At 39.4% G+C, this 12,698-nt stretch overlaps 1 protein-coding gene across 1 annotated transcript in view; it reads right to left on the bottom strand.

The window, feature by feature from the left end:
* UBR4 (ubiquitin protein ligase E3 component n-recognin 4) overlaps positions 1-12,698 on the bottom strand; it is a 3,959,899-nt gene that overhangs the window by 403,663 nt on the left and 3,543,538 nt on the right. The window contains 1 exon segment of the mRNA XM_044087073.1: positions 9,994-10,074. Coding sequence (XP_043943008.1) covers positions 9,994-10,074 — 81 coding nt within the window.

Below are 12,698 nucleotides of genomic sequence, written 5' to 3'. Positions count from 1 at the left end.
TTATAAGAAACAGAATAGGCAACTCAAATGCTACAAGAATAAGTTTTTATTTTGGCAAAAAAGTGAAGTTCTTTCATTTGTACTTGCCATGGATATGTTTTGCCCTGCAAAATCTGACGTTTCTACAAACAATGTCCTACTTTGGGTATTTGAAAAGGTGGCAACCCTACTGACTGATCAACTAGCTCTTCTTACTTGGTTCAACCTACCCTCCCCTTCTCAGTAATCAAGTTCCTTTTCTTAATAACAACTTACTTTGTCCTTCTATACTATTACTTACATCTTCAGAATCTCATTAAGGAGACTACTTTTATTAATATATTGTATAATTTCAGCTCCTACTTTTTCTTTATGACTACTTGTATACTAATATATTGCATAATTCAGCTGCCATCTTTTTCTTTGTATCTGTATATTTTGCACTATGTTATGAACGAATGACCCCTTTGATTATTCTCTGTACTGCACCTGCAATGTTCACTGTATACATTAATTTCTGTGTATGTGATTTCTGATATGTGATTTTGTTTGTTTCCTCTGAGCTTATCTCCCCGGGCCTCTACTGAAAATGGACATATATCCAGTTAGACTAGCCCGGTCAACAAATGTAAAATAATATATATATATATATATATATATATATATATATATATATATAGATATATATGTGTGTGCATATATATATATTATATATATATATATATAATATATATATATATATATATATATATATATATATATATATATATATATATATAAATAAAAGGTTCCACTTTATAATTTTGAAATACTGAAATCTCGAATTTCAGTACCCCGACACCATAAAGTCGAATGTTCCAAATCCCGATACCCCAAAACCGCAAAACACAAAATCACGAACATATACACACCATACACCACACAATCATCCAACCCACACTACAACAAACCAACCAAAAACAAACACAAAAACAAACAAACCTACACTACATACAAAGCGAGGAGCAAGCCCCCCTGCACCCCCCCACGCACCCCCTACTTATATATACTAACTCCAAGATCACACCAAACAGAAAAAGACATAAAAAATGCACCATTACACACTCTACATTACCCTCGCACACACACATCACAAATATACGAACACCATCACTTTCAACACTTAAACATTCATATTTTTACCTGCCAACCCTAACCCACACATAAAACTTCCAAACACACTCACATACACTGAAACACATACCTAAAACCCAACAAAATACCCACTTACTTACATACCAGCTAAATCCATGGACTACACACACTGCATTCAGCATCAAATACTGGAACACCATAACCGCGAATTTGACATTTCTAGATTCGCGCTTATGGAGTTTCGGGATTTTAAAAATTCCACTTTATGGTCTCGGGATACTGAAATTCGAGATTATAAAGTGGAACTCTATATATATATATATATATATATATATATATATATATATATATATATATATATATGTGTGTGTGTGTGTGTGTGCGTGTGTGCGCGCGCATGTCACACACAAGTATACAAAAAGCTGCAAGGAAAAGTTATATGAACTAAACAGGACTGATGTCTAGAGATTACTTCTGTAAAGGAAAGGTGTCAAACAAGAGCTGAGGGTTGAATGCACACAAGTATATTGGGGGAAAAGGGGGAAGCTGAAGTAGCTGCCAGTTCAGACCAGTTCAGATCAGATTCAAGGGCAGATAACCCCACAAGTCGAGGGGTAAGAAAGGGATAAAAAGATCAACAGTTTCAATGCTTGTATGGCCTTACTGTTTCTCCTCGAGTATTCTGAATACTTCTTAACTGGATTCCAACAAAAAGTATGGTTTCTTAAGATCTTACTGTTAAAGCAGATGTTCAAATAAAACATCATTACAGTATTCCTCACTTATGGGATATGTCCATAGCAGGATACACCCTCACTTATGGAATGCATTCTGCCAAGGATACCATGTACAATCAGCCAATCTACAGACGTTTAACTACCCACCGCATGCTTCATACATATGACCTGTGACCTAAGCATACTACATGCTAGGGACATATGATCCTCAATGTGTTCCTGCCCCATGACAGAAGACTAAGGTTGTTACTCACAACAATATAGCAATAGGACATAAGAACAGGCAGACTGAGAAACTATGAGATCCATCTTGGCCAACAGAGAAAGGAGAAATGAGAGTAGTGTGTGTGTGTATATCCCGCAAATGATCTATTCAAACATGTACTATTTTGGTAACATCTCACTCAAGTCCACAGTGTTCGTCATTAGACTACTGTTGCAGTACTCCTCACTGTTAGAATGATTCCCAAAGCTTTTATGAGGAAAGATCAGAGACGGAAACATATGATGGGCCCAAGCATGCCTTGAAGAAAGGCCTTGGCAAAGCCTGCTTGAACTCTGGAAAAGCATCTTATCTTGTAATGCTGTGTGAAAGTACTAACAGAAGATCAGGTAGCTGCATACAGAATGGACTAAATCTAATTGAAGAAGGCACTTGAAGCCACAGCAATGGAGGAATGAGCTTTCCCTTGTCCCTGAAGGGATTTGTTATGGAAAGACTGACAGAGAGAGACAGAAGGGGAAAGCCATCTGGAAATGGTATGTTTAGTGACTGGTAAACCTAACTTATGTCCTTTACTGGAAATCAAACATTGGTCAGACTTTTTTTTTTTTTTTTTGTCTTTTCATGACAGAACCACAATGGTCTTCGGGCATCCAGCAAATGAAGAATTACTTTTCCATTACCTTCAGGAACAGGAAAGAAGGCAGGAAGTTGGATGGACAGACTTGCATAGAACTCTGTAGTCCCTTTAGCCATAAAGAAAGGGTTAGTTATGAGGCTAATCCTCTCTTTGTGGAAAACTAAGAGAGGAGAAGAGCACATAGCCTGAACCTCAAACTCTTCCGAATGAGGTTAAACAACTAAACACTATTTTCCAAAGTCTGTTTCAAGGAAGCAAAAGTAGTAGGTTCAAATGGAGATAAGGGTATTTTTTTCCAGAACTTAATTCAAGTCCTAAGGAGTAGAGACTGGTTTCCTACAGTAGTTTAACGCGGAGATGCCTTTAAGAAACTGCGACTTCACAGCATGAAGAAAGAAAAGTATCAAAGGGCAGACAAGCTGAAATGGGTGACAAATCCACTTTAACAGAAGTGAATGCTAAGCTTGCGTGGTATGACTCATCACAAATACTGGAGTATGATAGGGACCTACAAGAAATGAGTCCTGACATCTACTATGGCATTACACACAAACTCTACTCCATTTTGAAACATAAGCTATTCCAGCGGCATGTTCCCTTGCCTTCTTTAGTACCTCAAGAACATCCACAGCCTAATGGTGCCTGAAAGAAATCAAAGGCCTGTCATCCAGACAGTAAAATTAAAGCTCTTGAGGTTTGGATGAATAGGCTCTTTTTTGTGCAAGTCCATCCTGTAGGGTAACATGTAATAAATGACCTTGGCTAGATGAAAAGGAAGGAGAAACCCACTGCTGTCTGGGCTAAAAGGGAATTGCATCATCATCGTTGGTTTGCCATTCTGAATCTTCAGAAGAACAATTAGAATGAGAGAAAAGGGAAGAAAAACAAAGGAAGTCCCTTTTCCATAATGGAAAAAGGTGTCCATTTTCAAGGCTTCTTAGGAAGAGATTCTGGTGCGAGAGAGAAAGAGTTGTTTCTTTAGAGTGGAGGTTAAAAGGTCTACCTAAGGAGATATTCACTGAAGGACGATTTGAAGGAAGACTTGTGGGTTTAACAATGATTTGTGGTGGTCTGCCTTACATCTGCTTAAGTAAGTCTGCCACTGTGTTTTGTTCTGATAGACTATAAACAGCCTGAAAAAAGAGGTTGGGTTGAACTGTCAGCTCCCATACGATCACTCAGTAAGTCTGCAGAGGTAGTAGGACTTTGTACTCCCTTAGCTATTACACCACATGACAGTATGGCTCTGTATTCCAACAGTAATACAGAGACTGAAGGGTATAAATTAAGACCATCACCTCCTTGATGTGTATATCTTTATTTTTGTCCTGCTTGGATCAAATGTCCTGGACTTTGACACCTTTCAAACAAGGCCTCACCCAAGCAAATTCTGAGGCATATGTTGAAATTGTCTGCAGCAGGACTGGGATGAGAAAAAAAAAACAAGATTGACTATCACCCCGCTGATCCACCCAAAAAAATATATATTTCTTCATAAAATGCAAGAGACAGATGGTGAAGGACTGAGGATCACAATGATGGGCTCAAACTGATTTAAGATACCAAAGATTTTTTCCAAATGTGATGTCTGATATGAGGAATCAGACTTCTTGACTCCATACATCCCAGGGCTCTAAAGATATCTCTTATTGAGGTTTGTAAGAGATAAAAAGTTAGTTTTCAAACAGTGAACCTTGTCTAGTGGCAGAAACACCATCATAACGGAAGGTGTTCAGGACACCAAAGAACGGGATGGATCGGGAACTGACAAAGTTCAGAGTAAAACCTAAGCAGAGGAATAAGTTGGTTACAAAGTGTAGGACTTTAAAGTGTTTTTCTTAAACTAGCCCGACTCAAGCACTTGTTTAATCATTGATGGACACAGATGCCTTGAAGTATGCAAAAAGCTAAATCTAGGGCTAACCATTTTGTGAAAACCCTTGGGAACATGAATATGCCACAAGGTATAGTATACTAAATGTGATATGTCAATTTAGAATCTTAAGGAAAATGTTGTCTGTGAGGAGGGATATGCAGATAGCCATTCCAGAGCAACAAGAAATGCTTGAGGAAAGACAAGTGGAGAGATTTTTGGAGGGTTGACATCTTGAACTTTGCAGCTCTTAGGAAGGTGTTTAGTTTGGATAAAACCAAAACCGGACTCTTAAGTGCTCTCCTTTTCTGGGAACCAGGAAAAGTCTGGAGTAAAATATTCTCCATGATTAAGCAAGCCAGTTCTAGGATTCTCCAAAAAAACAGATTTGAAAAGATGAGATGTTTCTAATCTGACAGGACTTGAGGAATGCCTGAAGAAAGGGGAAGACAGTAACACTGAAGCTTGTATTAGTCTTCCATTATATCCAAAACACAAGATTGTCAGTTTCCAAAGGGAATGAAAATAGAAAGTTTCCCTGCAATTTTAGAACGAGAATGTTCAAAGTGGAGGAGGGGGGATGGTTGGCTGTAGAAGACGAAAGTCAGTATTTCTTAAGAAAATGATCCTTTGGGCTCTTTAAAGTCAGATTTTCATTTGTATTGCCAGTTCCTTTTAGGAAACGTCTTACTATTTGTTGGGCAAACTTTAGGTCTTATAAAAAATGGGACAGAGAGTGGGACAATTTTTCTGACACTTGGGAATAAATAACAGAAACAAACTGTGAAATCCCTTGAACAATCTTACACTTTTCCTCTAATTTCTTTAAGATCTCTACAGAGAAATTATTAGACAGTCTATCTTTGTCCAGTGGAGCATCCAGGAGGTTGGCTTTGACATTAGATGAGAAAGCCTGAAGCCTTATCCAAGCATATCTTCTATGAAATGAAGTAGTGGCAGCTGCTACAGAATCATCAGCCACATCATACCTGCATTTAACAATACATGTACTAGACAGGCAGAGCTGATCGTATTTTGTAAAGACTGTCAGAGTCTGGTACATCAGAAACCACTTTGACTATGTTATCCAAAATTAAAATTGTGTGTGACCATGGCTGTTAGACAGTTGATGGCTGTAAAGGGCAAGGTAGACGATGAACAATTTTTTTTTTTTTACCATAGCTATCCATAGCCCTACCATCCATGTCACTTAGAAGAGCACTGGAGGAAAGTTGCAGGTCATACAACTTATCCATTTTCAATGATTTAATAACAACATTAGAAAAGGGTTATTATATAAGAACTTGTGAAATTCAGGTGGTACTTAAAAATCTATCTGGCGTCTTAGTGCTAGGAGTCTGAAGCTAGACAAGCTAACAAAGGTATACCGCAGGGCTTCCAAAACCGGTTTAGATACCTCCACACTCAAGAGGTCACAGCACTTTTTTTGTGTGAATAAAACACCTGCTTGCCTTCTCAGGACTCTTCATGGGGTAAGGAAGAGGCAGAAGACAGGATGCCATTAGCCTTGGATTCAAAACATAACAGTGAATGCATTAATGAAGCATAATTACAGCCCTCAGACTCTATTGTCAGAAGAAACGTCTCCCTCCTCTTTTTATGAGGGGGTAAAAGCAGATGGAGGGGGAAACTTTCAATACTGAAAGGCCATAAGAGCTTTAAAAAACCCTTGGGTGAAACTAAACCATTCTTCTTTTGTGCATCTTAGGGAAGGAGATGGCGAATCAGAAAGAAAATACTTTTTTTTGTCATCTCCTTTTCTTGGGTGCTTCCAAGGAAATAGTGGAGAGAGGGAGAAAACCTACCTCCATAAGGTTTCCTAGGACATCTTCTCAGACAACTGTTTGGGAGATTCAACCTCCTTTCTCTAAAAGAATCAGCCTTATGTTCTCCCTTTGTGGCTGAACTGGCCATCACCATCTGGCCAGCTGATCTGGACAAGCTCAGGCCTTGTACCATATCAGCCTAAGAGTCTCAAGAGCAGGTTCAGGTATGACACTCAGATGTTCTGACAGCTGACCAAGGGCCCCTCTCATCAGTGACTCTGAAAAAAATAAGGCATCACTGAACAAGTGGTCTCCTCTCTTGATTTTTTTTTTTTTACTTTTTAGGCTGAACATCCATCTTGGAGTGAGATAAAGCCTGAAACCTCTTACTTTCAGTGTAACATTTTAAAGGATTCAGGTGACTTCTAAGGGTTTAAGGTACAAAGACTGGCAAATGGTACAGTCTCTGTAACAGTGATCAGGATCTAAATAAAAAAAAACACAGTTTGTCTTTATAGGGAATATGACAAAAGCAGTCACAGTTCTCCCTTTTTTCCTGTCAAGAAAACTACAGTTTTCCACAACACCTGAATAGTAACAAGGAAGGGTCTCCCAACAGTATACTTATCTGACAACAAATGTTTGAAGCTGGAGTAGACTGTATGGTGGAGAGACTATGATGCTTACAAAATCTTCATTCATGGACAGGAAAGAAGAAACGTCAGAAGATTTTCATACTCGTACATCCCCTTAAGTACTAGCATGTAGTCTCTAAAGCATAGGTCATAGGTTGTGCACGTACGGTGCGTGAAAAAAGTGACTAAGCTTTTGCAGACTGGCCAGCTGTATTTTACCCTTGACAGGATATATCCCATAAGTAAGGAATACTGCAACAGTGATGTAATTAATATTATCATCTTTTTTCCAAAGGAGCATGCAGAGCTTTTTTTTTTTTTTTTTTTTTTACATCATAGGGCAAGAGCTGGATTCTAAGCCATACATGCCTCCTAATTACTGATTCCAAAGGCAGCTGCCTTGACACATGCATCTAGAGAATCATAGCTCCAGTGAGTAGAGCTTGGCTGAAGTCTGAACCAGTTTAACTCTTAGTTTCACACAACTCCATTAATTTACAGACACTTTTTTTTTTTTTATTTATTTATTTTTTTTTTAACAAAGTGGAAGACTTATACTTTCTTCACAAACCAGTGAAATATACAGCTCTTCTTGACATGTGAAAAAGTACTGATGATGGGAACTAGCCTGGACTCAGCACTGAGTGAAATCATCACAGACTCTAAAACACAATGTTCAGAAAAGTGCTTGTATTTTCCTCAGTCCTGTAAAGCCTGCATAGCTTCCTGCATGCTGATGGCTGTAAATCTAGTTCAAGGGAACATAACAAAAGTAACCCCGGAACGTTATGAATGGATGCAGGCTTGGGTTCTTCACCAGCTGTCTAGCAATTTCAAAACATTTTGCAAGTGCCTCACAATTCCTTAATCACCTCCCATCACGAATTAAAATGTCCTACATTCTTCCTCATTTGTACCACATGCTATGGGAGAATACAGCTGCCTGACATATTGTTTTGACGACTTTCTAGGTGAATGACTGAATATACACCACCATGCTGATACTCTGGCACATATTTCACAGTGAATTGTCGATAATCACAATAACCGAAGCCATAAGCACCAAGAGGGAGAGTTTTGCTGGGATTAATATCCCTACGTCACTTGATGGGTTGCCAACTGGCTTACTGACAGAACCCACACTGTAAAAGTAGCCGACTCCAAACCCAGCTTCAGTCAAGTGGAGTACCTCAAGGTTCAGTCCTGGGACCGCTCTTGTTTGGCATCTACTTCTCTGAAGTACAGGCCAACAATAAGGGACTCTGGCTAACAACGTTCGCAGATGACTGCAAACTGGGAGCCATTACTGAATCCCCAAATGATCTGGATATTCTACAAAAGGGCCTTACAGAAACATATGCTTGGTGCCAGAGCCATGGGCTTAATCTTAATGCCAAGAAATGTATAGTTATCCCCTTTGGGAAAAACCATGTACCCATAAATTACCACATAGGTGGCAGTACACTAAACACCGAAAGTGTGATGACAGACTTAGGGACACAGGTGGACAGTGGTCTCACCTTTGATAACCACATTGCCACAACAGTCAGGAAATCCTTTTATGTGGCATACCTCATCACTAAGGGCTTTTCATCCAGAAAAATGGTCATTATCCCACTGTACTCATCCCTTATTAGATCCATTATAGAGTACAACGCCCCATTTGGCTTGTACCACACAAGACATCCGCAACAGCTGGAAAGGCCGCAGAAATACCTCACTAAAAGAATCACAGGCCTAAAGCAGATGCCCTATGCTAACCAGCTAAAAAACTCCAGCTATACTCTGTGGCATATCGTCTACTCAGAGGCAATCTCTGCTTAACATACAAGGCCATGTCAAACCCTGAGCTGTTGGACATGCTCCACTTAAAGAAATCCCAATCCCTCAGAGCCGCACGCTCCAGGGATCTAAACCTTGTCATCACAATGAACAAAACATGCTGGTGGGATAGGTTCCTGACCCAGAGACTCCCCAGACTCTGGAATAGACTGCCCGTACATGTCAAGCAGAGCACCTTTTTGGCCCTCTTCAAAAGGAACTTTGACGACTGAATGGGAGATAGGAAATTCACCCCGGGGATCATGTCATTCGCCCTGGTAGACAGGGGTCCAGGGAAGTAAATATTGTGGGAAGAAATATCCAGGGAATTGTTATGGCCCAGCTTGTATGGGCCCTTGGGCCGAAAGCCTAGTACCAACCTATGAACCTATGCAAAGGGGTATAAAGCCATGGAGAATACTTAACAGCAGCACAATATTCCTTTATTGTGTGAGCCTTGGGCTAGCTCTTTACAAATGTCAGAGAATAATCTTCCAGATGAAATACACCAGGAATTTCTATTGAAGCCGGGCTACTACTCTGCTGTTAGCTTCTGAAGGGGCAATGATCACCAATGAAAAAGAAAAAAAAACACAGGTAGACAAGGCAATGCCTCACTGATACTAGTGACCATAAGCTCTTGTGAAACTAAAGCAGCTATCAAGGCCTTCACCTCTGCCCTCAGAATCTTTTAGAAACTACTTAAGATTTATCTGAAGCCTCCTACAGTGCCTTACTGAATGCTGTAACATCTCAAAACTAAGAATTTGTGATGTAACAGCCATAAACACACTGTCAAATAAGCAAGAACAAACTGATAATTAATCAGATGCAGTCAGACATTCTAAGCTAAGGCTTTTGTCACATACTGGTGGACTCAATCTACAAACAAATGGCACTACTTACTAAAAACTTTCAAAGGAGCCATCTTCCAATTTTTTTACAGCGGGAATGGTCAAAGGAGGTAGTATTATACAATACAGTCTTGTCTCTGCATTGTGATGCTTCACTGACTTTCACACAAGTCATAACTGAACAAGGTTCCTGAGAAAAATATAATTTATCCTAAACAGCTGACATTTGTACATTACGTCAATCCTCAGTCAGTACTAACATACTTTCATTACGATGCCATAAAAGAACAATGTGAACTAGAAAACTTACCTCATTGGTTGGACACCACACCTTCTTGTAAACTTCAGCAACAGGCAGATCCAAACTGATGATCTTGTTATTAACCAAAAGCTAAAAATGAAAAAAATGCATGTTTAAATCTGGACAATGACTACAGTATATACATCTGCACTGCATTAGCGCTTCTTAAACCACAGACTGAAGGCTGTGAACCAAAGCATAGGAAATTTTCAAAAGGAGGTGCAGATTAGAATTCACAACTAGCAGTTTGGCCATAAAGAATCACACTAAAAGAAGCACCTCAGCACAGTATACAACACTCCATTCAACATCCCTGTATAATTTAACAAAAATGACTATTTTGAATTTGATTATTCAGCTTCAAATCTGACTTGAAATACGTGTGTGTAAGCTCACCATAACAGCTGTCCAAACACAGAGGTCACTGCACTATTCATCAAGCACAAGATGCAGTTACATGCGGGCATCTACCAATACAGTCAGACTTCCAGAGCTTTAAATGACCCCATACCAGTACGATCTCCTTCTCTGTGCTGAGGTTATGAATTGGATACCAGTCTCTCTCTCTCTTTTTTCTTTGTATGCAGATGTCTGTAAAGGGCTTTCTTCTCGACATAAGAATAAGCAGTGAGGGCCTGTACAGAAAGGGTTGGAGGTGCCCTCTTAGTGATAATTTTGTCTACCAAAAAGTAAACCAAAATATAGAGAGACATGTATCAACAAATCCTAGAAGTTGCTTGGGGAAGACATCACAACAAAATCCTCAGTACTTGAACATTTACTGCTATGGTTTACAGGTCAATATTCAGCTGCATTATTTCCACATCACTGCTGCAGTATTACCTATCAGATAGGAAGAGAAAGCACTTAATAACCTTGCCAGAAGTTTAGGTTGGGATGGATGGTGTGCCCAGCATGGTGGCAAAAGCAAAACCTTCTCTAATCCTACAAATACACACAAGTTTATAATGCTTGGAAAAGGTATGAATAAAGGTAAAAATATCTGCTTCACAGATATTCTGATATATTTTTTTAAGAAAACTAGCACAGTGGCTGGTGCTCTGACAGAATAAGCCATCTGTTGTCCATACTACAGTTTACTATTAACAGTCAATACAAAAAACGAATCAGCAAGGCACTTGCACAGGAGTTATTTTGACAGTAGCCTGTCTTGTCTTACTAGAAAGACAACAGCAGCTACTCAAATTTCTGAATTCTTTAGTTCTGACCAGCTCATCTCAGATCTGTTTATGCACATCCAGCAAATGTTAAAACCCTCTCCACTTAGTGGATTGGGAAAGAACTCTTCTAAATGGAGAGTACTTTTGAGCTACTTCAGAAACCACTTATTACCTGAAATAAGGGTTAGTGCTGCAGGCACCCTGTCTTGAAAAACTGTGCTTGCAGCTCAGAGGTTGTGCACAGATGTAACAACCACCAAGAAGAAAGTTTTCTAGGACAAATATTTTATGGCACTACTGCTGGCTGGCTCAAAATGATGTAAAAGCAGCCTTACAAGGACGACCACTGGGAAGACGTTTTTCCTAGATGTTAGGTGAAGCATCCCATTTAGAAATACCTTTACCATAGGGTAGGCAGTAAGAGAAGGGCTCATACAGACACAGGCGGAAGCACCTTCAGAGATATATATGTAAATCTCTATTAAAGAAAGTGAAGTTAAATAACTTTAGATAACCAAGGCCCTGGCGCTTGAGGTGTGACATGATAAAAATGCATGAAAAAACTTCATTTGTTCAAAAAAGGAATTTCTGGTTGTAAGCTTGCACGCATCTTATAAGATGGCCTGAGCGAGAATCAAGAACCTGGTTTCCAGAAGTCAATCCAAGCCTGCTGAGATATGACATATGAAAATGTCCTTGTATTAGCACACAAGGATCACTGAAAGAATGAGGGTCTCTCTTTCTTTCTTCACTTGAAGGAACTGACAGAATTAGTGCTGACTCAGCAAAGAGAGGCATCAGGGTTACTAAGACAAGGGCTATCAGCATCAGGTTTGCTCCATCTTTAATACTCCAGCAGGGTCCTAATCGAAAAGTAGAAAAAGGGAGAGCCATTAGGCCAAGGTCTTCAATGTCACTGAATGCCAGGCATAGATCTCTATACAGGAGTCTAAAGAAGACATGGTATAGGGAGAAAGCCTCCTGAATGTCATGGTAGCTTAATGTTTTTATGCCAGTAATCTTTTTTGTCAAGAACCTTTTGGGCTTTTTTAACTGCATTACATAAATGCATCTGGCTAGGTAACAGCCAAAGTCGGTACTGTACTCAATAACTGGCCTAAATAGGGCAGCATATAGAGGGGCAATAATATCCTTTAACCTACAAGAGATACTTTTGGAAATAATCTGAGCAAGACTGAAGGACTTGCTAACCATCCTTGTACTGTGGTGGTCAAAAGTGAGGGAAATGTCAACCCAGGTGCCAAGACACATCACTACAGCGCCCATGTAAAATGAGGTACTGGCTATAATGTAAGTAGTACAGAAGTATTCTTCCTAAAGGTGAAATGCTACATTTTTGTTGCATTAAGTTTGAGCCTCTTCTTTGTACACCACTAGTTAATACAGACTAGTTCTTAAAAAAAGTGTTTATTGGTAAGGGAATAGAAAATACACCCAGCTTGAAGTCAATGTCAATTCTGGTTAGACAGGTATCAGGATTTATAGTAAGGTGGACAGAAAAGTATATACCAA

The sequence above is a fragment of the Protopterus annectens genome, chromosome 1.part1, assembly GCF_019279795.1.
Source record: "Protopterus annectens isolate FY-2018-M chromosome 1.part1, PAN1.0, whole genome shotgun sequence".
Classification (NCBI taxonomy): Eukaryota; Metazoa; Chordata; order Ceratodontiformes; family Protopteridae; genus Protopterus; species Protopterus annectens.
The sequence above is the reverse complement of the archived record's forward strand: the minus strand, read 5'-3'. Positions and strand labels throughout refer to the sequence as shown.